Raw genomic sequence first — 21,534 nt, 5'->3', positions numbered from 1 at the left:
AAATGCATTTTCACAGAATCTTCTCCATTACTGCAGGTTTCATTGAAACTGTCAATAAGTACTGAAAAGAGGTGGTGGTGATTTGCCAACACTTCAGATCTTTTTAGGGCAGGTCCATACAAGGGCAGGATCCTAAATGCAATCAATTGTTTTACAAACCAAACAGCCAAGTAGATGTTTCTCCTTTAAGACTGAAGGCTTCCAAAGTGCTGCTTCTTCATACAGGCACTAACCTCCATCCTCTATCAGTCAAAGCCATGCTGCCCATCCACCCCCATTATTATTATTATGTGGGCTCCTTCTCCAGTTTTCAATGAATGGCTGGAAGTGAGAAAGCAGAAGGAAGGTCTCTTTTCCCTTTCCACTCTGCAAACAAACGCAAACTACGGATTTCCTACCCCTCGCCTCCTCCCAGGCTTTCCTCAGATCGCACAGATCTTTCTGGTGCCACCTTAAAATAAAGAAAACGCGAACAGCAACTGTCTGCCGGGCAGCCAGGCAAGAACAGAATTGCTTGGGCAGCTGAGTTCCTTTTCGGATTTTTTTAAGAATGGGGAAAATCCTTAAAAGGAGGTAGGGCGCCTCCAATTGAGAGCAACCTCGTGTGAACGATTCCTAGAAATCATGGCCTCCGCCTCAAACTCACGGTAAAGCCCGGTGTGGGGGAAGGCCTTCGCCTTCGCACGAGAGACTTAGCATGGACAGATGGATGATGACATGAAGGCTTGGAGTCTATCGTTTCCGTCTGTTCTGAAACGTGACCATAAAATTTCCGTTGCACGTTGCAAATGCCCTTTCCTCCGTAGGAGCAACGGAGCAGTGCAAAAGAGCCTCCAGGGAGCTGTGGGTGCACATAGGAGAGGCGGAAGCCTACTCTACCAAGCAGAGCGAGCGGGTGGGAGAAGCCGAGCGGCTCCTCTCCGGCGCTCTCCTCCAGTCGGTCCCCAGCCTGACGGAGGCTTCGGTTGACCCACCCAGAGACGGGATAGTTCAACCCACCGAAGCCCTTTCTTTCCCAGGCACTACCTTGACTCAGCGGCAGAACCAGAACTCCAAAGCCGGCTCCTTTCATATGACCAAATAAATAAATAAATACAACGCTGCGCTTCCTGGTTATTTTTGCCATTGTGTTTTGCTTTGCCTTTTCATACTAAGGAAACGTGAAAGTGACAGTTGCTAAATAGGAAACAATAGTGGAATCCGGGGTTGTATCAAACCTGTGCTTTCCCGTCTCTCCCCTCGCCAACTGAGCAAACTAAAGTAGAAGCGAAAGCAAGAAATAACCCAAGTGGGATCTGTAACGACACCAACACGTGTGCGTGTTGTGTTAGGTTGGTTTTAAAATTTAAGCAGGAGCGGGGAGGCTCGGATTTATTGTGCTCTTACTGCGGGTTGCCTGCTGTTAAATCCTCCTAGTGCACGGTCGAGTGGCCGAGAGTGATCTATAGCAGTTTTGCAATCTTGTCTCCTTGTTGCAAGTGGTGAGACGGGCAGAGTGTGGCTTACAGCACCCCTGTTATGTAGACCAAGGCTGTATCCAACTTTATACGTTTTGCTCAGAGGAAGCCCACTGAAATTAATGCGCCTGCTCATTTCAACAGGTCTAGTTTGAGTGTAACTAACGTTGGATGCAACGTTTGTTATCCTCGGACTCTGGAGGTATTTTGATCGCCACGTTGCACACGGGGCTGAGGTTCTCATGTTTCATAGACAGCTTTGAGAACTTATCACCTGTTACTCAGCCTTTTGGCAAAATGCAACGTCAGGGATGCAATCGTCCGCAAAGTAGAGAGATAGGAGAGCAACGGCATCACAATACACGTTACAGGTGTTTCAGGTGAACTCGCCCGCGCCGGTGTTCTGTGTCAGCTGCAATGCTCCACACAACTGTATGGAAAACAGAATGCAGAACAGAAAAAAGACAACCCATTCAAAACATACCTCGCGTTAAAGCAAATGTCAGTTGAGTGGTCACTTACATCGCCCCCATCAAACCCCAGCGCAGTTTGACCTGCGCTTCCCTGAATGAGGACGCTGTTTCCATTGTAAAATGAAAGCCCCGCCCCCTCCAAAAAACAGGAAGCCAAGGGTATGTTGCTCTATCCCTTTTTTCGTCTATGGGCATTTCGTTCCCCTGCTGCAACCAACTTACTTTCGCTCTACCGTCCTCTAGAGGTGGGAGGGTGTCCCGGCATGTTGGCAGGGCGAGCAGAAGCTGGCAGCGGGTGAACTAATCGCGTTGCTGGTTATGTAATGTTGAGATCCTTTCCCATAGTTTGATTTTACAACCTTCTGGGCTGGGCAGAGGGAGTCCACCAACCATCCCACCCACCCCTCCAGGGCAGTGGATCATGAGAGTTAGAGTGTACACAAAATTATTGAAATAGAGCAGAACATAAATCACAGCTCTAGTGTTCGGCAGCACCACAAAAGAAAATATTGATCCAAGGCAAGAATCCTCATGATTTTTACATATATTGACAACAAAGCCACCAAGAAATCACAGAACATATGTGTGAGGTAGTCTATGATTTGATGGTGGTTTTGAGTGGGTCCTTTGTAAGTACGATGATGATCCACACAGATCTCTTTTATAATAACTGGCTTGGCTTCTGTTTCAAAAATGCCCAAAGGCAAAATGTCAAGTAGGGTTCAGAGACAGGGACAAAGGAAGCTGCCTGATACCGACTCAGAGCATTGGTCCAGTAGTAGTAACTTAGTACCTACTATCAACACTGACAGGCAATGACTTTCCAGAATTTCAGACAGAACACCTTCCCAGCTCTACCTCAAGATTCCCAGGATTGCATGCAAAGTGCTACAGCTCTGGCAGCCCCTGGGCCAAATTTGCTTAGTTGGTGGGTGTTATCTGCCTGCCATCCCAGAGGCTAAAGGTGATGCAGCAGAATAGACAACAAATCAGTTGGCTGGTGAAACTTGCCTGTCATTCCTCACTGCCTTCTAGTTCCTGATAAAAAGGCCAGAAGACCTCTCAACTGAAAATTCAACACAAAAAGTAATTGACACTTACCTAAAATCTTCACTGCATTTTAATGATATATAGTAACCTCCAAACAGGTGGTTAAACACCACTAGAGATTCGCCATTTACCAATGACTTCCTATGTAAGTGCCCTCAGCCTTTGAATTATGGTAACTCCCTTCACATTCGACTTTGTTCTACCTTATCTTGTTTTCGTGATATTACTGAAGATAAGGATAAATTTTATGATCAATCTTTCTCTGTGACCAATGGCATTCTTAAGAATATTTATTCAGAAGTATTTTGTTTATTTACTCAAAAACATCTACAGTATGCCCTTAACTGCCCGTGAATGGTCCCCAAAGCAGCTTGCATACGATTCAAGAAAACACAAAGCTAAAATCAGCAATGAGAACAGCATCACCATGAACAACAGTTAAAAACTTATCATTCACTAGAATTGAATCCATGCGTCTAAATTCATATCCTGAATGAAGCGCGTCACAGGCATGCATTCAACAGGTGACGCTTCCCCTCCGCACGTTGCTAACAGGTAAACCTCCTTAGTTTACAGTGGTAACTCAGGTTAAGTACTTAATTCGTTCCGGAGGTCCGTACTTAACCTGAAACTGTTCTTAACCTGAAGCACCACTTTAGCTAATGAGGCCTCCTGCTGCTGCCGCGCCGCCGGAGCACGATTTCTGTTCTTATCCTGAAGCAAAGTTCTTAACCTGAAGCACTATTTCTGGGTTAGTGGAGTGTGTAACCTGAAGCGTATGTAACCCGAGGTACCACTGTATTAAACTTTTTCCAGCAGACATATTAAGCTCAGAGGACGTTGGCAGGGGAGAGTTAGCGCACACATGGGAGGCGGAGGTTGGACCTCATATGGCGGGCAGCCTAATAAACACTGCAGTTTACACTGGGGACCGCCTCTCGTTGCGCTGACCTTCCTCCCTATCACGTGACTCAAGGCCCGCCCCCCGCCATTTCCTCCGTCCGTGCGCAATTCGCAGGGCTAGCTGATGGTCTCGCGACGCATCTCCCCCCCAACCCCGCCTCTTCCCTCGCACGCGACACGTGACCCGCCTTCCCTATCCGCCATTTTGTCGGGGCGGCCCGAGGAAGCTTTTTGTAACCTCGGGCTCTTGCGTTTGCGTCCGGTGCGCGCGCGCATGCACGCATGGAGCGTGCTGAGGGAGGATGGTCAGCAGGAGGAGCAAGGAGGAGCGGCCTCGGCGAGGAGTGAGGGCGGGCGGCCTCCGGGGCTCCTTGAGCCGCCGCCGCCACTACCACCACCGCCGGCAGCGCCATGTACCGTACCAGTAGCGTGTCTTCCTCCAGCCGGTCCAAAGAGAGCAGTAGATCGGGCTCGCGCAGTTCCCGCTCCGCTGCCTCCGGTTCGACGCGGGGCCGGAGCCCGCGCCGCTCACGCTCGCGCTCGCCTTCCCCGCGAGGCCGCCGGTACCGTTCGCCGTCCAGCAGCCGCTCTTCTCGCCGCTTGCCGTCCCCGCGCCGCAGTAGTCGGGTACGGTCTCCGTCCGTGGGGAGCCGGAACCGGGCCGGCTCAGAGCAGGCTTGCCCGGCATAGCGACCTAAGGACCGGGCCTTGGGAATATTAGTCCGCCCTCCCCTTTATCCCCCCCCCTCCCCACGGCCATGGCAACGGCTCCCTGCCTGGCCGCTCGCTTTCTCGCCTGAGCCACACACCGAAGTGGTGACAAACGAAGATACAGTATATCCCCTTTGGTCTCTTCCTGTCGTCACCTTTCCTGCAGGTTTCAGGAAAGGCGAATCTTCCTTTCGCGCTCCCGAAGTGCACAAAGACCTCTCACATCGCTGGGCCAGGGCCTTCGCAACCTCTTGCATCCCCCCAACAGTTGTACCTGCAAGCACAGTTTTGGTTAGGGGAGGACTAACACAAAGGCATAGTTGTTCAGCCAAAGTTGGCAGGCTTCCCACGGAGGACGCAATCCTATGCACACTTACTTGGGAGTAATTTAATTTAGTAAGACGTCTCAGTAAGTTTAGAGCTGGCCTAAGAGGTTGCCTAAGGTGGAGGAGCAAGTGGTACACCTGCCCTCCGTTTATGGTTCATAAGGCTGGTTCAGTGATTTTGGTATCCAAGGCTGGTTCAGTGATTTTGGAACATGAGACAGAAAATCCAGAAAAACCTCTTCCACCCCCCCTTGCTGACAGTAGAAAGATAATAACAATAACAGACTACTACAAATTCGCTGCCCTTCCATTACCCTTAAAAGCAGTTGCCTAAGGCACACTCTTCATTTCCTAATGGTAGGGTTGCCCAACATGTTTTGGGGAATTTATCTTCAGGTTCTTTGGTCATTATTCTTTCTTAGAAAAGCAGAGAATGCTTGTGGGTTGTGGGAGCTTAGTTCTTTGTGGATTGAATAGGAACGTAGGACCATGCTAAGTTTGAAACTAAACATAGTATAGTACTTGAAATATATTTCGGGAGAAATCAGTAGGGTTAATAAACAGGCTAGGTCATACAGCAAATTGCTAAAGTAACCTTTCCTTTGGAAAATAATTGTGTCCATTTTCACAGGTGTATATGGGAATAGGTAAGGTAAACAAAAATAAAATAAAATGAGCAATATTTATACAGGAATGAAAAGCAGTTAAGCAGTTGTCCATATACGAGGCGACAACACAAATTACCTAACTAGGAAATAAGTCCCACTACACATAGTGGAGTCATTCTGAGTAAATACAGTGGTGCCTCGCAAGACGAAAAGAATCCGTTCTGTGATTGTCTTCGTCTAGCGGTTTTTTCGTCTTGCGAAGCAAGCCCATTGACGGATTAGCGCTATTAGCGGCTTTTAGCAGCTTATCGGCTTATCAGATCAGCTGATTAGCAGCTTAGAAAAAGGGGGGGGGAGGAGAAAAAAACCCGCAGGAACTCGCAAGACATTTTCGTCTTGCGAAGCAAGCCCATAGGAGATTCGTTTTGCGAAGCACCTCCAAAACGGAAAACTCTTTCGTCTAGCGAGTTTTCCGTCTTGCGAGGCATTCATCTTGCGGGGCACCACTGTACGCACATGATGACACTGATTGCAATTGTAATTGCTTTGGTTCCCAAACTACTTCACTTACCTTTTGGCTTTTGATTTTCAGAAATTCTGCTAGTTTGAAAATCATTTCAGCTAAGCATCTGAGGAACAGTTTCTTAGATGGGGATATTGAAATAAAATAGATTATTTAGGAAGTATAAATATTTTATAATTGATTTTTAATGTTCTGATTGTTTATAGGTATGAAACCCAAGTAATTTTAAATACTTATGTCTATTAGCCTTTGGCTTACTTCACAATTCATCTTTTAATTTCTGCTCTACTGCTTTGCAGTTGTAATCTTATAAGAGTTTTAGTGTATTTGTTTTGATTTATAATTTTGCTATGCTTGTTCCTATAGCAGAATATAACACAATCCTAAGCATATTGACTCAAAAATAAGCCTCTTTATATTCAATGGGATTTGATTTCTGATAACTTTGTTTAGGATTGCTGTTAGACAAATTAAGTTTATACAATAAAAACTTTTTATACCCCATCTCTTAAAGCAGTACTAGAAAATACTTAGCCGTTACTGAGGGAAATAAATCAGTTATGTGGGCAGACAGCAAGAGTGTGTTTTTTTTAGCTTAGCACGCAATTTCTTGGAAATTAAAGGTGGCAGCCTCCAGTGTTTTTCAAACTTGGATCCCCAGCTGTTGTTGAACTACGACTCCCATCATTCCTGACCACTGGTCCTGCTAACTTAAGGTGATAGGAGTTGTAATCCAACAATAGCTGGGGACTCAAGTTTGAGGGAAAACTGTTGTAAGCAGTGTGGGGCCAAATCCTTTCCCATCATTATAGATTTTTTTAAACCCATGGGTCACATACACATTTAACCAGACCTCCAGGGACCTCATGCCAGTGGTGGATGTGGCCATCCCACACTTCCATACCCACACTCGCATGTGCACACAGGGCACGTAGGCCCTTGGCCCTTAGCTGTTCCTCAAGCTGGCCCTCACATTCCCCAGCCCAGCAGGGACCTCCCTGTTCATCAAGTTATCAGACTGATGGCTGGGCAGGGATTGATTGGATCGTCATCAGGGCACTAGACTGTGTGTGTGTGTTTTTGTTTACTTCACCCACCCCAATGTTATGTCTCTCTTATTTGCTCCCAAAATTGGTAGGTTTTTTAGAGAGCCAGGGAAATGATTTGGGAGGCTTGATTCAGCTTCCAGGCCAGGGGTTAGCTACCTCTGCTCTAAGGGAAATAGTGCTGGGGTCACAGCACTGATGTAATATGTAGATCAAGAAAACTGAACAGAATTGTGGGGACCTTTCATTAAAGCTCCTAGAGTATGAGTGAGAACCTGCTACTGGTCCTTTTTGATCTGGCTTAGAATGAGCAGAGCTGCTTGTGATCAGCCCAACCAAGTGAGCAGGAGCTTTCCCCAAATATTCAGTGGCATAAAAAAATAGTGAAATTGACTCAGGCCATTTATAAAATAATTGTACAATACTCAGGCAAGATTCCTGGAAATTAATAGTACTGTATAAAGATTTTCCTGAAAATCCAGACTGCTGACTTGCTGCCCAGTGTTCTGAAAAGGAAAGGTTGAAAACTTGTGATAGCTGGGGAGTTGAAACCCAACTTAGAAGTGAACAGTAGCCTACTTGAGAGGGACATAAGTCACTTCCAGGTTAGATAAAGGAGCCCCAAACTGCAATTATGGTTTTATTTCTGCTCATGGCATAAGTGATACATGGGTGGAGTTTATAAAACTACCCATATAAAATTGCATATTTATAAACATGAATTCACCAGTAGTCATGTACTGTGGCAAAGCAGTTACGTGAGTTTTCTGGATAATTTTGAATCAGAATTTTTCAGTGCCTTAAATTGATTGGGATTGGATTTAGTTTATTTGAATTACAGTGGTACCTCTGGTTGTGCATGGGATCCGTTCCGGAGTTCTGGTCAGATCCTGAGGAATTTGCAGTCAGAGGTGCCTGTTCTGCACGCGGTGCGGTAGAGCGCTTCTGCGCATGCACGCGGCAAAACCCAGAAAAATACTTCCGGCTTTGCCGCATGCGTAACCCGAAGGATACGCAACCAGATGTGTATGTATCCAGAGGTACCACTGTATTTGGTTTTTGGATTTTAATTAAGCCTTGTTTATACATGCATGCTTGAGCACACAAATCTACAAATCAGTACAGTGGTGCCCCGCAAGACGAAATCAATTCGTTCCGCAATTTTTGTCGTCTAGCGAATTTTTCGTCTTGCGAATCACGAAATCCCATAGGAATGCATTGAAAATCAATTAATGCGTTCCTATGGTCAAAAAAAGTCCAAACAAAGCCAAATTTGGTACAACAACAGTTTATTAACTGCTCTTTAAAGTCACACATACTGTAAAGAGCAGTTCAAAAATTGAAGGGAAAATAAATTAACTTTATAAACAAAACATGTCTTTGTTTTTAGACAAAGGAAACAAAGCCGCGAGACGTTTTCGTCTTGCGAAGCAAGCCCATAGGGAAATTTCGTCTTGCGAGGCAAATCGAAAATGGAAAAACCTTTCGTCTAGCGAGTTTTTTGTCTTGCGAGGCATTCGTCTTGCGAGGTACCACTGTAGTTCTCATGTGAGAGAGAAGATGCTTTCCAGAGACAGTCATCTAACCAAAAAAATGTTGTTGAAACTTTGAAATGCCCCAAATTTAACTCTATTCTTTCCATCCATTTTATTACTAATTAATTTTATGAAACAATATATTCCAAGAAAGTGAGAATATTCTGTAGAAACAAACATCACTGGGGATATTTTCTGCTCTACATTATTGGCTGCAATTTTTCTTAATGGTAAAGTTGTCAATCTAGTTCCAGTGCCTACGCATGTGTTCACAGATGCCTTCAGTGCAGATGAGTGCAAGTTTGATGTGCATTGTCTGATTTAAGTTGGCGTTAACACTTTAAATTGTTTAATTTCACAGTGGTTTTGGCTTATTCCTTGAATTTAATTTGATTAGTTTTCATTTCAAAGCAACAAAGGTGATGTCAAAGCAGCTTACAACAATAACGTAATCTATCCTAATAATTAGCATGATGGAACTGTATTTTTCTCCAATTGCAGAGACGTTCCACAGGCCGGCGCTCATGTTCCCCGGGCCGGCACTCACGTTCCCCGGGCCGGCACTCACGTTCCCCGGGCCGGCGCTCACGTTCCCCAGGCCGGCATTCTCCAAGTCGACATTCTGAGTCTTCAGTGGAACAGAATTTACGGATCACAGTTGGCAATGACCGTTACGGCATTGACACACCTGAGAGAAAGAGAATATCTGATAGACTAGGCTCACCAGTTGATAGTCTAAGTGATTTGGACAGGTATGCCTCTGAAGAATAGCCTTTCAGAATTACACCTTTTAGTTCTTGTATCATAGGTGATAGAAATGATCACCAACTTGCTGTGAAATGGTACAGTGGTGCCTCGCAAGACGAAATTAATCCGTTCCACGAGTCTCTTCGTCTTAAGAAAAAGGAAAAGGAAAAAGCCGCTAATAGCCGCTACGCCGTTAAGCCGCTAAGAAAAAGGAAACAAACTCGCAAGACGTTTCGTCTTGCGAAGCAAGCCCATAGGGAAATTCGTCTTGCGGAACGACTCAAAAAACGGAAAACTCTTTCGTCTTGCGTGTTTTTCGTCTTGCGAGGCATTCGTCTTGCGAGGCACCACTGTATGGAAATTGTATTGGATGGAATATATCAAGAATCCCACATCTAAGAGATGTTTTGCTTTCTTCACTTTTACGTCGTATTGGTACTCCCAAGTAGTTGCCAAAACCCGGTGGTAGCTCTTAAACTAAAATTGTGCAATAAGATTAGATTCTGAAGAACTGCATGCATACAAGTACAGTGGTACCTCGCAAGACGAATGCCTCGCAAGACAAAAAACTCGCTAGACGAAAGGTTTTTTCGTCCGCGATTTGCCTCGCAAGACGAATTTCCCTATGGGCTTGCTTCGCAAGACGAAAACGTCTTGCGACTTTGTTAAGCCGTTTAAACCGTGCTTCGCAAGACGAAAAATTCGCTAGACGGCAAAACTCGCGGAACGAATTAATTTCGTCTTGCGAGGCACCACTGTACAGGAATAATATGAATGTATGATTGTTGTTGCTGTAATGTTAACCATGTTGTTGATAGTGATGGAATATATTATAAATGCCCATAAATTAGAAAGGGATAAAGTTGAAGATAAAAAAAACATAAATTAGGAAGTTAAACAGCTAGTTGGCTGAAGGCAACATAAGATTCTCACTAGATCAACACTCTTGAGTTTTTATGAGAATTTATTTCAGTGGTGAACTACTGTGGATAAAGTTTTTATGTTAGAATCTTATGAAGCATAATTTATTTGTATTTTTTAATTAGCTCATTTGACTGGAGGGGTACATTTAAATTTTGTTCTTCCCTCCTGAATGGTGGTAGCAGTGCTGGTAAAGTTTTTCTGGGTACTTTATTCCCAGTATATATAAATAAATAGGAGAGTGTCTTTTATGAAATCTGATGAATACTTTTTCTCCTTCCTGTCATGCTGGCTTTTGTGAAGGCAGACACTGCATTATTAAGAGTGGGAAATGACTAATTATTTTACTTGCATATAGGGGAGGAATCATTTAGAGACAGTTAACCTATAATGTAATCCTTCAGAGAAGTTTACTACAACGTTGATTGCAGTGGCAGAAAATAAAGTTGCTTTGATCCAGGAATTGTAAATAAGCTTTGGAGAAGGAGTGGACCATTTACAGTTTAGTGAGATTGTAATCATAAGAAATTGCTGAGTGCTTGTTCACATGTAGTGCTATATAGGATGGGTGGGAATTTATTTATGCGCCTCCTCTATATGTAGGACATGTAGTGTGAATTGTGGCCTGTTGGTGTATGTTTGTGCACTCTTCACACCAAACATCACTTTAGCAGGGCCTCGTTGGTATGAATATTTAGTAAACACCCAGGACAAGCTTTCGGAATACCACTCTTGCCGAATGTATACAATATTGCCCACAGAATGGAAAACAATAGATTTAAAACAGCGTTCTTCTGCTAGCATCAATGATAGTATTACGAGAGGTTTTGAAAATATGTTTGCATCTGAGGAGTATGGTGCATGCAGATAATTTCACACAACCTTTTCTGAAGAAGAATGGTGGGAGATGGGCAAAAAAGTACAAAGCTGGTTTTTAATCATTTTTCCTTAATTGAAATCATGAGGATTTTTAATTGTTCAATCTACAGTACTACCTGCTTTTTTCTGCTCACTTTATTTTTAGTAGACTCTGATCTAAGAGGTTAGCAATAACAGCAAATACGGAACTGAAATATTTGCTTTCTGAAAATGAATCAAAGTTCAAGAGAGAATTAAGCACTCATTTAGTAAATTTACTAATTAGTGCTTCTTGGGGGAAGTACTATTTCTAAGGTGAAACTGCTTTCATTTTCTTTATTTTTCTGATATTTCTTGTGAAACGGAACAGTCTTTGAGACATAAAAAGTAACAGCAAAGTCATAAGAACAAGGATGGCGTAAGTTGGACCTGTAGTTGAGTGCCCATGCTTAGGGTGCTAGTTGTCTATACTTGCTTTCAGGATTTTCCTTCTGTCCATGCCCCTTAACAGTGAGTCAGTATTTGTTGTCTACAGCAGGGATGTCCAACTCCCAAGAGACTGCGATCTACTCACAGAAAAAAAATATGACCTTCTTCCGGGGTTCAGGTCAAAGTTGTTGAGCTTCTTTTGGGGAGGAAAGTCAAAGTTGTTGAGCTTTATTTTGGGGGGAAGTGGAAAAACCACTCACCAAAAGATTGATCAGGAAACAAAAAGCCTCACAGTGAAAACTCCGTCTTCTATTCTAGCGATCATGCGCAAATGGAGGCGCCGGGTCCAGGTCCTATTTCCCCCCCCCCCAAAGGAAAAATCGACCATGATCAACTCAAACCTCATGGGGATCAACAAGTTGATTGCGGTCGACCGGTTGGACATCCCTGGTCTACGGGATATACTCAATTGTCATTTGGATTCTTTTGCCTTAAGTCTTTTGTGTAATTCTACAAATCTTGAGGTTTTCCTGAGCCTGCTGACAATTGCCTCATGTGCATCAGTGCTGCTCTTTTGACTTAAGTAAATTTCTGTGCTGGAGAATTGAATTCACTTTTTGTATATAGGATACTTGCACTGTCCATTGTTTGTAGCTAGATCAGAGTGGCAACTTAATCTTGGTAACAAACATAGTTGTGATTGAAACTCTCTTCCAATTGATATCCTGATCCTATGGACTTGTTTTAGGTGTAATTGGGTCTATAGTGGCTTAAGTGCTATAGCTAAACCAGAGCACTGTGTTGGATAACTGAGTTGAGTCCCATTTGCCATTATCTACCTTATTCTCCTGGGAACTAACTACCTTTTGGTTGCAGATGTACACAATAGATTGTGAAAGACCTTAGAATTTAATTCTGTATTATTTGCTCCTGTCAAAGTGGCACTGCTGTTCTGTTTTAAAGTTCATATTTGAGGTTGGGACACTTTGGTCTGATTATTTGAGCAGTTTGTGTGATGAGCTGCTCATAATGTCAAAGCACAAGAAATCGGCAAAACCACATTTCACTGTTCATTCACAAAATCTTTGAACTGTTAAGGACAGTGATATTTTGTCTTCTAAATGCTGGGTGCATGGGGGGGGGGATCTCAGAAAGCAGGTTTTGAAAATACTAGCAGGAAAAATGCTTATGTTTTCTTCTATAATATTGTTGCTGATGATGGAGGAATCATAATAGCCATGGTGTAAAAATACTTCTAAGTAATGTTATGTTGCTCACTTCTCCTATTTCCATCCTGCTGAAGTTATTGCTTCCCTGGATGGATGGTCAGTCAGACATAAGAATGAATGAATGAATTGTAATGTATGTAGTCCAAACTTAAGTAAAACAATTAAGGTGTGTGTGTGTGTGTGTGTGTGTGTGTGTGTGTGTGTGTGTGTGAAATAATCTTACAAAAATTACTAGCCTGCAGGTCAAAGGAGGGACAGAGCACTGTGTTTCTGTGCTGGGCCAAGAGGAGGAGGCTTTCCTCCTCTGGCAGCCTCTGGGTTTCTCTGTTGGGCTCAGAAGTAGCAGAACGCTCTGTCCCTCCTCTGCCAGCCTACTCACTCACCTGCATGCAGCCCCTTGTTGCCTTTGGCTGCCAGGCTAATGCTTAAAAGCTGTATAAAATAAAGATACTTGGTTGGATCCAGAGTTCTGTGGGCAAAATTTCACTCATGGAACAAGGTGCTCTCAGGTCTTGGCTCTCCTCTGTTTATGTTGCCTGTCTCATGGTCATAAATATCAAGACCTCTAAAATGAGTGGTGAAGGTATTGCTTAATATGCAGCATCTCCAGAACCAGCCATCTTAGCTTCAAAGCATGAATCATGCATTTTACGCCTCTCTGAGTTCAGGGGATGCTGTTCCAAGTTCCTGACTTTGTTGTAACTTATGTGCCTCTCTTATCAGGGATGACTTGGCCGATGGTCCAATATTTAGCAGAGGCCTTTCACGTCCTCGAAGCCTTGAGCGATATCCCTCCTGTGAGGAACATGCTTCTAGTCCTTTCAGTATGAGACATAATGAGGACTCTCACAGTAGGGATGTTTTCCTCCACCAATCAGACTATAGCATGAACTATGACCATCTACAGGCTCTCCCAAGGGAAACTGATAGGGATGGTGTACTACTTAGGAAGTCCTCATATTCATCAGAGGATAGAGGGCGAGAGCCCAAACGTCCTCGATATGACAGAGACGACAGACTAATTGACATGAGCATAGAGCCTCAGGGTTTCCTGCCAGGGACACGAAACTATCGTAAGCGAAGTCCTAGTAGGAGCCCAAGCCCACCATATCTGGATTTCCGCGAGCTTGAAAGTGCTAGGAGAAAAAGAGAAGAGGAGCTGAGCAGAAATTTGAGTCGAGAATTGCCTGGACATGGTTATATGATCCCTGACAGGAGCAACCCACTGCAGTCTTCTGAACCTCGGTATCTCTATAGACCGGATGAAGCACCAGCAATGCCCAAAAAGTCCATCTTGAAGAAACGCGTGGACAATCCTTCTGTGCAGGTTTGGCCTATATTTTTTTCTCTCCTTACTAAACTGTCAGTTACACTTTGCTGCTTTTTAGTAAATCTTATTTTACTTAATCTCTGGAGTAGATACCCTCAGAACAATACCCAGGTCACCCTTGCTGTTGTGGAATCTTAAATGCCAAAATAACAGCATATTTAGGAACTGCTGTGTCTCTTTCACACCTTCCTACGGTTGACTGTTACTGTTCTAAACCACTGGCTACGATCCTGGTGTATCAAAGTTTTGTTCTGTTTTATTGGTTATCACTGAATGTATTCACAAATGACAATTATTTCTTTTTTCTTTTAGCCTGAAGTCTTTTCCAGCAGTTCTGCCTCTGTCAAAGAGCCTCCCCTTATTACAGAGCATCCTCCTTCGCAGAAGCATAGCAGCATTGCTCCTTTTTCATCTGAGGTGGAGAATTTCCTTAAACAGTTCAACAAAAGTGCAGTTGCAGAATCTACAAATAAAGAGTCTCAAGGGAGTGTGCATAATTGGAAACTAAATTCTGGCCAACAGCAAAACACTTCCCCCTTTGAACAGAATTTCGGCAGTTTTTTGAAACAGAAAGACTATCATGAGTCCATATCAGAGCCTGAAGACCGGCACAATGACTTCTTACTTCCTCATGAAAGAGCCAGCCAGGATGGGAGTGGCTTTTCACGCATTCTTGGTATGATGGCAGATTCTACCAGTGCTCAGGAAAAGAGAAGGCGTGGCTTTCCTGACATTGAGGATGAAGAGAAGTTTCTTTATGGCGATGATGAAGATGATTCTAGCATTAATTCCCCTGCTACTCTAAAGTCAATACTTAGTGTTGTTAAAGAACCTGAAAGCCTGAAAGAAAGTTCTCCACCTCCTGCTAATCCCTCTGTAAAACCTGGAAAATCCAGACCAGAGTATGAGAAAATTCATGACTTGCTCAAAACTATTGGTCTTGACATTGGGGTAGCTGAAATTGGTAAGCTTGCTGCCCGCACTCAGGAACGACTCCATGGGAAGAAAGCATCTTGTTCTCCTGATCGTCGTTCAATAACGTCTCATAAATTGGAATCTAGGGAGAGGCATCGCAGTCGTAGTGACACTCATTCTCCAGAATCAAGGCAGCATCACTCTCTCTCTCCCTCTGGTTCTTTCCCGCCATCTAAAGATATACCCTCTATTTCAAATTCTGAGCACACAGAAAGCATAACTGTAGGGCAAAATAATCCCACTCCCATACCAGAACAGTCTGTTCCTCCAATATCTCTAATGCCGTCGGCTCCACCTCTTCCTAATTTGTCTTCTACTTCCACTTCGGTTTCCCGGTATAGAGTTTCTCGCTTTTCACCATTCACTGCAACTCAACTGCCACAAAACTATCCATCTCCCACAGTGCCCCCTCCTGGTTATGATGCATATGGACACTATATGGCATATGCAGCATCTGGCTGGCCCATGTATGCTGCTCCTCAGCAGGCTGACCCCACACTTTCAGATGTACATGGGCTTGTCACACTGACAGTACCACCAAATCCCACGCGACCCAACCTCCGAGTTATTGAGACGGTTTCCACAGGCAAAGGGACTCCCGATACCAAGAGAGATGACTCTGTGCTTGTACAAATCCCTAGTGCTACGACTTACTCAAAATTATCCCCTCAGTTTTCTCAGCCTTTTCTTAAAAGTGTTAAAGAAAGAATATCCGATGAAAGAAATCGGGCTTCTCAGAAGCTAAAGGTGAGTATTTTTAATGATGTTGATAATTTTGTTTCTTACAACACACAATCTAAAGGCATATGAATGCTGAGTATCTGTGTTTATTTTTCAATCTTGATTGCTATTTTTGGAATAGAATGTGCCTCCAGTGTTTAAAAATATTTGACTGTTCAGTTAATCTGTGGCAGGAGATGCCTTATAAACACTTGAAACAAGGACACATCTTATTACTGAGTTGAGTTTCTTAGTGTGTTTCAAGTAGCATTTAAAATTCTTGAAACAAAGTGAAACAGATTACAGTCCTGTGAAATATCCCAAATTAGCAAGGTTCTCATAAAAATCTCTTTTAGGTTTTCTTTTTATATTCAGTTGCATTTGTGCATTTGGTGTCTTCATTTAGGAGTGAAGAGAAACATCTACTAAATAATAAGATTCTAGAATAGTAACTAGTACAAGACTAAATTCACCAGGAAAACAGGCAAATATTTCCAAAAATGGATGCTTAATATTATTACATTGCAGTAGATTATGGCTACGTTCCAACAGTTAGTATGTGCTGCAGCCCATTGATTTCAGTGGGCTTGAGCGTGCTTAATTTTAATTAAACATCCAGTTGTGTCCCTCCTTTGACAGAACATTCTTTCAGACTGGAGGCTTCTGTGAGCAGGAAGGGGTGTGTATGATTCTTTTTTTATAACATTTTCCATCTGCAGCCCCTTCACTCATTTCAAAGAACTTCCTCTGTAGTTGAGAGAAAAGCAAAAGTTACTTAATTATTAAACTTTTATTTTGATTGAAAAATCAACATAGATACAGCATAGAATAAATGAGCTGCAACCTCTGAGCAGAGATGCATTTGCATCAGATACTAATCCACAAGGCTACTTTAACATGATTATTGGAATTTCTCAAATTCAAGAAAAAGCAGTGGGAGTCATCCCAGTGGTCTTTGCAGTATTTCTTTGACTGGTCCATGAAAGAGGGTATTTTTATACCTTTGTTTCCTTCATTAACTTTCTAGGTAATGGAGGAAAGAGAGAAGTTGAGGTCTGAACAGGAAGCACGACAGAAGAAACTGCACTATCTCAAGACTGAATTAGAACGACTTTCAAAACAGCAAGGTACTGCTTTCTCTCATGCCTCATTTTTCCCTGTGATGCTCTATAGTGGTGATACCAAGTGTAGGATTATTTTTACTTCTACTAATTTAGGCACCCCTAAATATTATCCTAAACAGGAATTAATTATTGTGGATCCTGTATTGATTATTGCCAGTTCTGCATTCAGTAATGTGGACAGAACTTTCTGGCATTTGGGCCCAACAGAATGGTGTGGGACACCTTTAGGTACACAAAATAATTTTGCATGTGTTAACATGATTTTCTTATGCTTCCTACTCCACTACTTTGACCGACTCAGGGGAGATGCTGCGGAAGAAACGTAGGGAGAAGGATGGACACAAAGACCCTTTGCTAATAGAAGTGAACAAACTACAGGACAACATCATGAAAGAGATTTCTCAGCTGAAGTTACATGCAGAGGCTGCAGAGAAGAAACAATCTGAGCTTGACAAAGTAGCTCAGATCCTGGGTATTAATATATTTGAGAAGTCCCGGAAGCAATCTTCAGAAAATAAGGACTCATCAGAAAAAAACAAGTCAGAAAATGCAAAAGGTCAGGAGAGAACTTCCAACTCAGTCAAGGTAAAAATTCTAAGTGCTGATTCTAACTGATGTTCTCACTTTTGGTAAAAACAGGGTGTTTGGAAGAATTTCTTGCCACCCTCTTCTTACATATTAAGTTCAAACTTTGTTAAGCTGTCACCTGTGTTTGACATAATTTTTATTTATTATTAGTATCCTGACTTTGGGGGTCACACATTCTTACCATGTGACTTAAAAGTAACATTAAATTCATAAAAAATACAATAAACAATATCAACATAGAAAAAATAATCAAGATCCTTCCCACAGGGAAGTTGGTGATAGAAAGGCCTAAGACAGGGAGGTAATAGTCTTTCCTGAATCCTTTCCACTGGTTCAGGAGTGGAGGGAATGATTTTAAGAGGTGGCTGGTGTTAGAATATTCTGATGACATTCTGCAGAGTAGAAAAAAACCAGAATGTTTATGCACAACAGTTATCAGGTAGTTTCTGAAGGACCATGAATGTTGATTATTTCATGGAGTTTGTAATTTTAATTTCAAATAGCTTTCTGTGTGGTCCAGTTTTGAAAAACTTACATAAATTGAATTAATAGAAATTGCTAAAAACACAACACCCATAATATAATGTTGATTTTTTTTCTCCCCTTCAGCCTGAGGAAGTGCATAAAGAGAGAAGTCTATGTGGTGCTGAATATGATTCATTCCTGTTCTTTTTCTGTCTTAAATAATGCTATGATTACCTTTTGACTTGCTATGATTACCTTTTGACTTGAAATTCTCTACCTCAGGCAGATTTTTATGCTCCTGCAATAGCCTTCATTTTCTTTAATAAACATTTTAAAAAGGGAAGAAATCATTGTGGCATTTTCTGGTTTGATGAAAAGAATCTGATAATTATTCGGGAAGGAGACATGCATGTTTTTTCTTGTTGATCACAAGTGTGGAGTGACACAGTCTCTGCAAAAATGACAGGAAAACCTCCAAGAAAATTGAGTGGGAATGCAATTCTAATTTGGGTTGCCTTCCAAAACCTAACAGCCTGCTTGCATCAGGATGGATTTTCCCTTCTGCTACTCATTAACTTGGAAACCATGAGGGAGAAATTTCCTAGCTCTTCTGAAAGTGAAACACTATGGAAAACACTGGATATGTGATCTCCTTAAGTCTGCTTTGCCGACTAGACCCTGCTTGTAGGCTTCCCACAGACAGAATGCTAGACTAGATGGGCTTCATCCCAGCATAGCTGCTCTTATAATCATATAAAGACAAATCAGTTGTTAGAGCTCACATCCCATTATTTGTGGGAGCAAGCAGATCAGTGGAAGAGGAGGGGGATGTCTATATAATGCCAAAACATTCTTTATGATTCTCAAAGAAGGGAGTTAGAGGATATGAGCAGACAACATTAAACATAATGCTTTTCTTCACTGACTGACAAACATTTTTGGAAGAAAAAACTACAGTATCTTGATGGGAATACAAGGGTCTTATGTTGGTACTCTGGTCTCGTGATCCAGTCAGTTCTTACAATAGGTTGGAAGAGCAATTTATGTTTCCCCTGCAACTCTTTACAACTCGTTTAGGGAGGCTTTCCTAGGGATGTGGACTTTTAAATAGTTTTATCACGTATATTATACTCTAGGGGATCAAAGAGTCAAACAGCATGACATAATAGACACCATTTCTCATGTATGTTAAATGCAATAGCAGAGTCAGTAATTCAAGATTTGAGATAGACCAGATTCTTCTGCTGCAAGCTTTCTTCATTGACAGCTTAGAACCTTAGAACCTGAGGACTTGTGTTTTGCCACAATATAGAGTGCATCATATAAAGTAGTTGCAGGTAGGTAGCCGTGTTGGTCTGCCATAGTCGAAACAAAACAAAACAAATAAATAAATAAATTCCTTCCAGTAGCACCTTAGAGACCAACTAGGTTGGTTATTGGTATGAGCTTTCGTCTATCTGAAGAAGTGTGTGTTTATTTTATTTCGTTTCATATAGAGAGAGTATGCAAAGTGCCCGGCTTTTTCAAAGACTTTTAAGTGTTTTTGAGAATTTACAAATTCATTGGGAGTTGCTGGGTATTTTGTACTTAAGTATTTTGTACTTAAGTATGCATACTGCACACATGCACCGTGTACTCCATGGGATGTCATCCCTTGATTGCTTAGTACCTACAACCTTGGCAACATGCTTGAGTCTCGTTGGAAGTTCTTTCCTGTTGACTGAACAACATCTGAGTCGGCAGTGCCTGCTCACTGAAATGGTGGAATTATCCTGGGCATTGACAAGCAGGTGATATATAGTTACATATATGTATATTTTGTGTGGTTTCTACTAAAGGCTAGTTTTGAGGCACTGGCTGTCATTCCACAGCTAGTAATATTTCATTTTTTTCCAATTTAGGATTTAAAAACTAATGACAAACCTGGGTGCAGGAGCCCCAAGTCTACAGAACCTCATTTTCAGCCATCCAAACAGCATTCCCAGGAAACCAATATTTATGACTATTATGACACGGGAAACCACTGGTGCAAGGACTGCAATACCATCTGTGGGACCATGTTTGATTTCTTCACACATATGCATAATAAGAAGCACAGGCAGGTGTGTGCTATCAGGTTTTCATTAAGTAGTTTTAATTTGCTCTTCCAAGTTGTAAAATAATGTTTTGTAGAAAGCAAAGAACTACATGCCAATCAACTTTCCTTTTAGAAAATACAGTTTGGAATAAGTTCTTATTCCTAATCTTTTTGGTATGGTTTGTCACTTACTATATTTTTCCACGTATAAGACGCCCTCTGTTTTTTTTTAACCCAAAATTAAGATACCAATATTTTAAACATCAAGCAGAACAACTTTTATATTTTCTTACATATTCAATGTCTGAGGGTAACTATTTGAATCCCAGCTTCATTTTGAGTGTCAATATGTGAGACAGTTCAGTACATGCCCACTTGGTATGTATAGTTCTGTTTTTCCTCAGTGCTTTTAGCATTTGGCAGGAAAGCAGACCTCATTTTAATATTTCTTTTGTCATTGTAAATAGACCTTGGATCCATATAACAGACCTTGGGATTTGAAGACTCAAACTGAAACAAAGCAAGACCTTACAAAACGCATTGACAAGATACCAGTTCCTGCTAAAGGTAAGTTGCTTTTTATAGTTTAAGTGGTGTTTAGGAGGGCCAGATTGTTCACCTTACTGCCAAGAAATGTTTTGTCTTATTAGTGTCAACAAAAGACTGTCACTTCCAAGTAAATGTCTGACAGCTATTTTGTTTGCATGAATTGTTCTGTTACTGAATTAGTGGGGGATTGAAATGCAACATAAATTTGTATTTGAATGATAAACAAAGTATACAGTGATAAGAATTGTTGAACAAGTGTAGGTTTCCATCCTTCAGATCAGTTTGTTTCAAGTGGAATCCATGGTTAACTGGCTCATTTCAATTGTAGGGCTTTTTTGTGTACTTTCAGTGTTTAGTTTGGATTTTTTGTTGTTCAAATCTGTAGTGTGACTTATTATCTTATTTCTGTAATTGATTGTTTTGGGCGGCATTTCAGGTTCTGAATTTCTAATCCCAGTCACTGGATATTACTGTCAGCTGTGCCAGGAATTTTTTGGAGATCAGATATCAGCAGAACAACATGTGAAAAATAATCCACATAACGAGAAATATAAGGTACCTGGAGTATTTGTTTTGAATAAAAATGTTTAAAAGTCATCTTATTGAAGTCTTAAAGTCTTCTGTTGTAAAAGGGAGGAGAAGCTATAGCTAAGTGGCATGACATATACTTAATATGCAAAAGCTTCTGAATTCTGTCCCTGGCATCTCCAGGTAGAGCTGGGAAGGACTTTTAATCTTTCTGAGTCACTGTAGATAATATTGTTGGACTGTGTTCCCAGTTGACACTTTGGTTGTGTGTTACTGAAATTTTACTGTACTAGATTTGTTTTATGCTGCAGTTTTGTCACCTCACTCATATTACTTTATATATAAAAGTGTAGAGTTGGAAG

General features: G+C 42.0%; 2 protein-coding genes across 15 annotated transcripts in view; one reads left to right on the top strand and one right to left on the bottom strand.

Moving 5' to 3' along the window:
* Positions 1-4,428, bottom strand: part of ABCC10 (ATP binding cassette subfamily C member 10) — a 30,884-nt gene extending 26,456 nt beyond the window's left edge. For 4 of the 10 annotated variants that reach the window (XM_081188048.1, XM_081188057.1, XM_081188056.1 and 1 more), the window contains exon 1: positions 1,942-2,034. The gene's annotated coding sequence lies outside the window, so the exon portion shown is untranslated. Of the gene's footprint in view, positions 1-646; positions 931-1,731; positions 1,876-1,941; positions 2,058-3,031; positions 3,144-3,931; positions 4,008-4,305 lie in introns of those variants that run through there. The other 6 variants (XM_081188055.1, XM_081188053.1, XM_081188050.1 and 3 more) reach the window with 6 other exon arrangements.
* ZNF318 (zinc finger protein 318) overlaps positions 4,146-21,534 on the top strand; it is a 23,778-nt gene continuing 6,389 nt past the window's right edge. For 3 of the 5 annotated variants that reach the window (XR_014006406.1, XM_081187992.1, XM_081187990.1), the window contains exons 1-9: positions 4,146-4,510; positions 9,134-9,384; positions 13,540-14,143; positions 14,459-15,868; positions 16,869-16,968; positions 17,267-17,550; positions 19,920-20,120; positions 20,563-20,662; positions 21,081-21,199. Coding sequence is in view for 4 of the 5 variants with exons in the window: in XM_081187992.1 (XP_081044118.1) it covers positions 4,295-4,510; positions 9,134-9,384; positions 13,540-14,143; positions 14,459-15,868; positions 16,869-16,968; positions 17,267-17,550; positions 19,920-20,120; positions 20,563-20,662; positions 21,081-21,199 (3,285 nt within the window). In the remaining variant the exon portion in view is untranslated. Of the gene's footprint in view, positions 4,511-5,259; positions 5,278-9,133; positions 9,385-13,539; positions 14,144-14,458; positions 15,869-16,868; positions 16,969-17,266; positions 17,551-19,919; positions 20,121-20,562; positions 20,663-21,080; positions 21,200-21,534 lie in introns of those variants that run through there. The other 2 variants (XM_081187991.1, XM_081187993.1) reach the window with 2 other exon arrangements.

This window comes from Podarcis bocagei (assembly GCF_964188305.1).
Source record: "Podarcis bocagei genome assembly, chromosome: 3".
NCBI lineage: Eukaryota > Metazoa > Chordata > Lepidosauria > Squamata > Lacertidae > Podarcis > Podarcis bocagei.
Note: the sequence above shows the minus strand (reverse complement) of the source record. Positions and strands in the feature narration are given on the sequence as shown.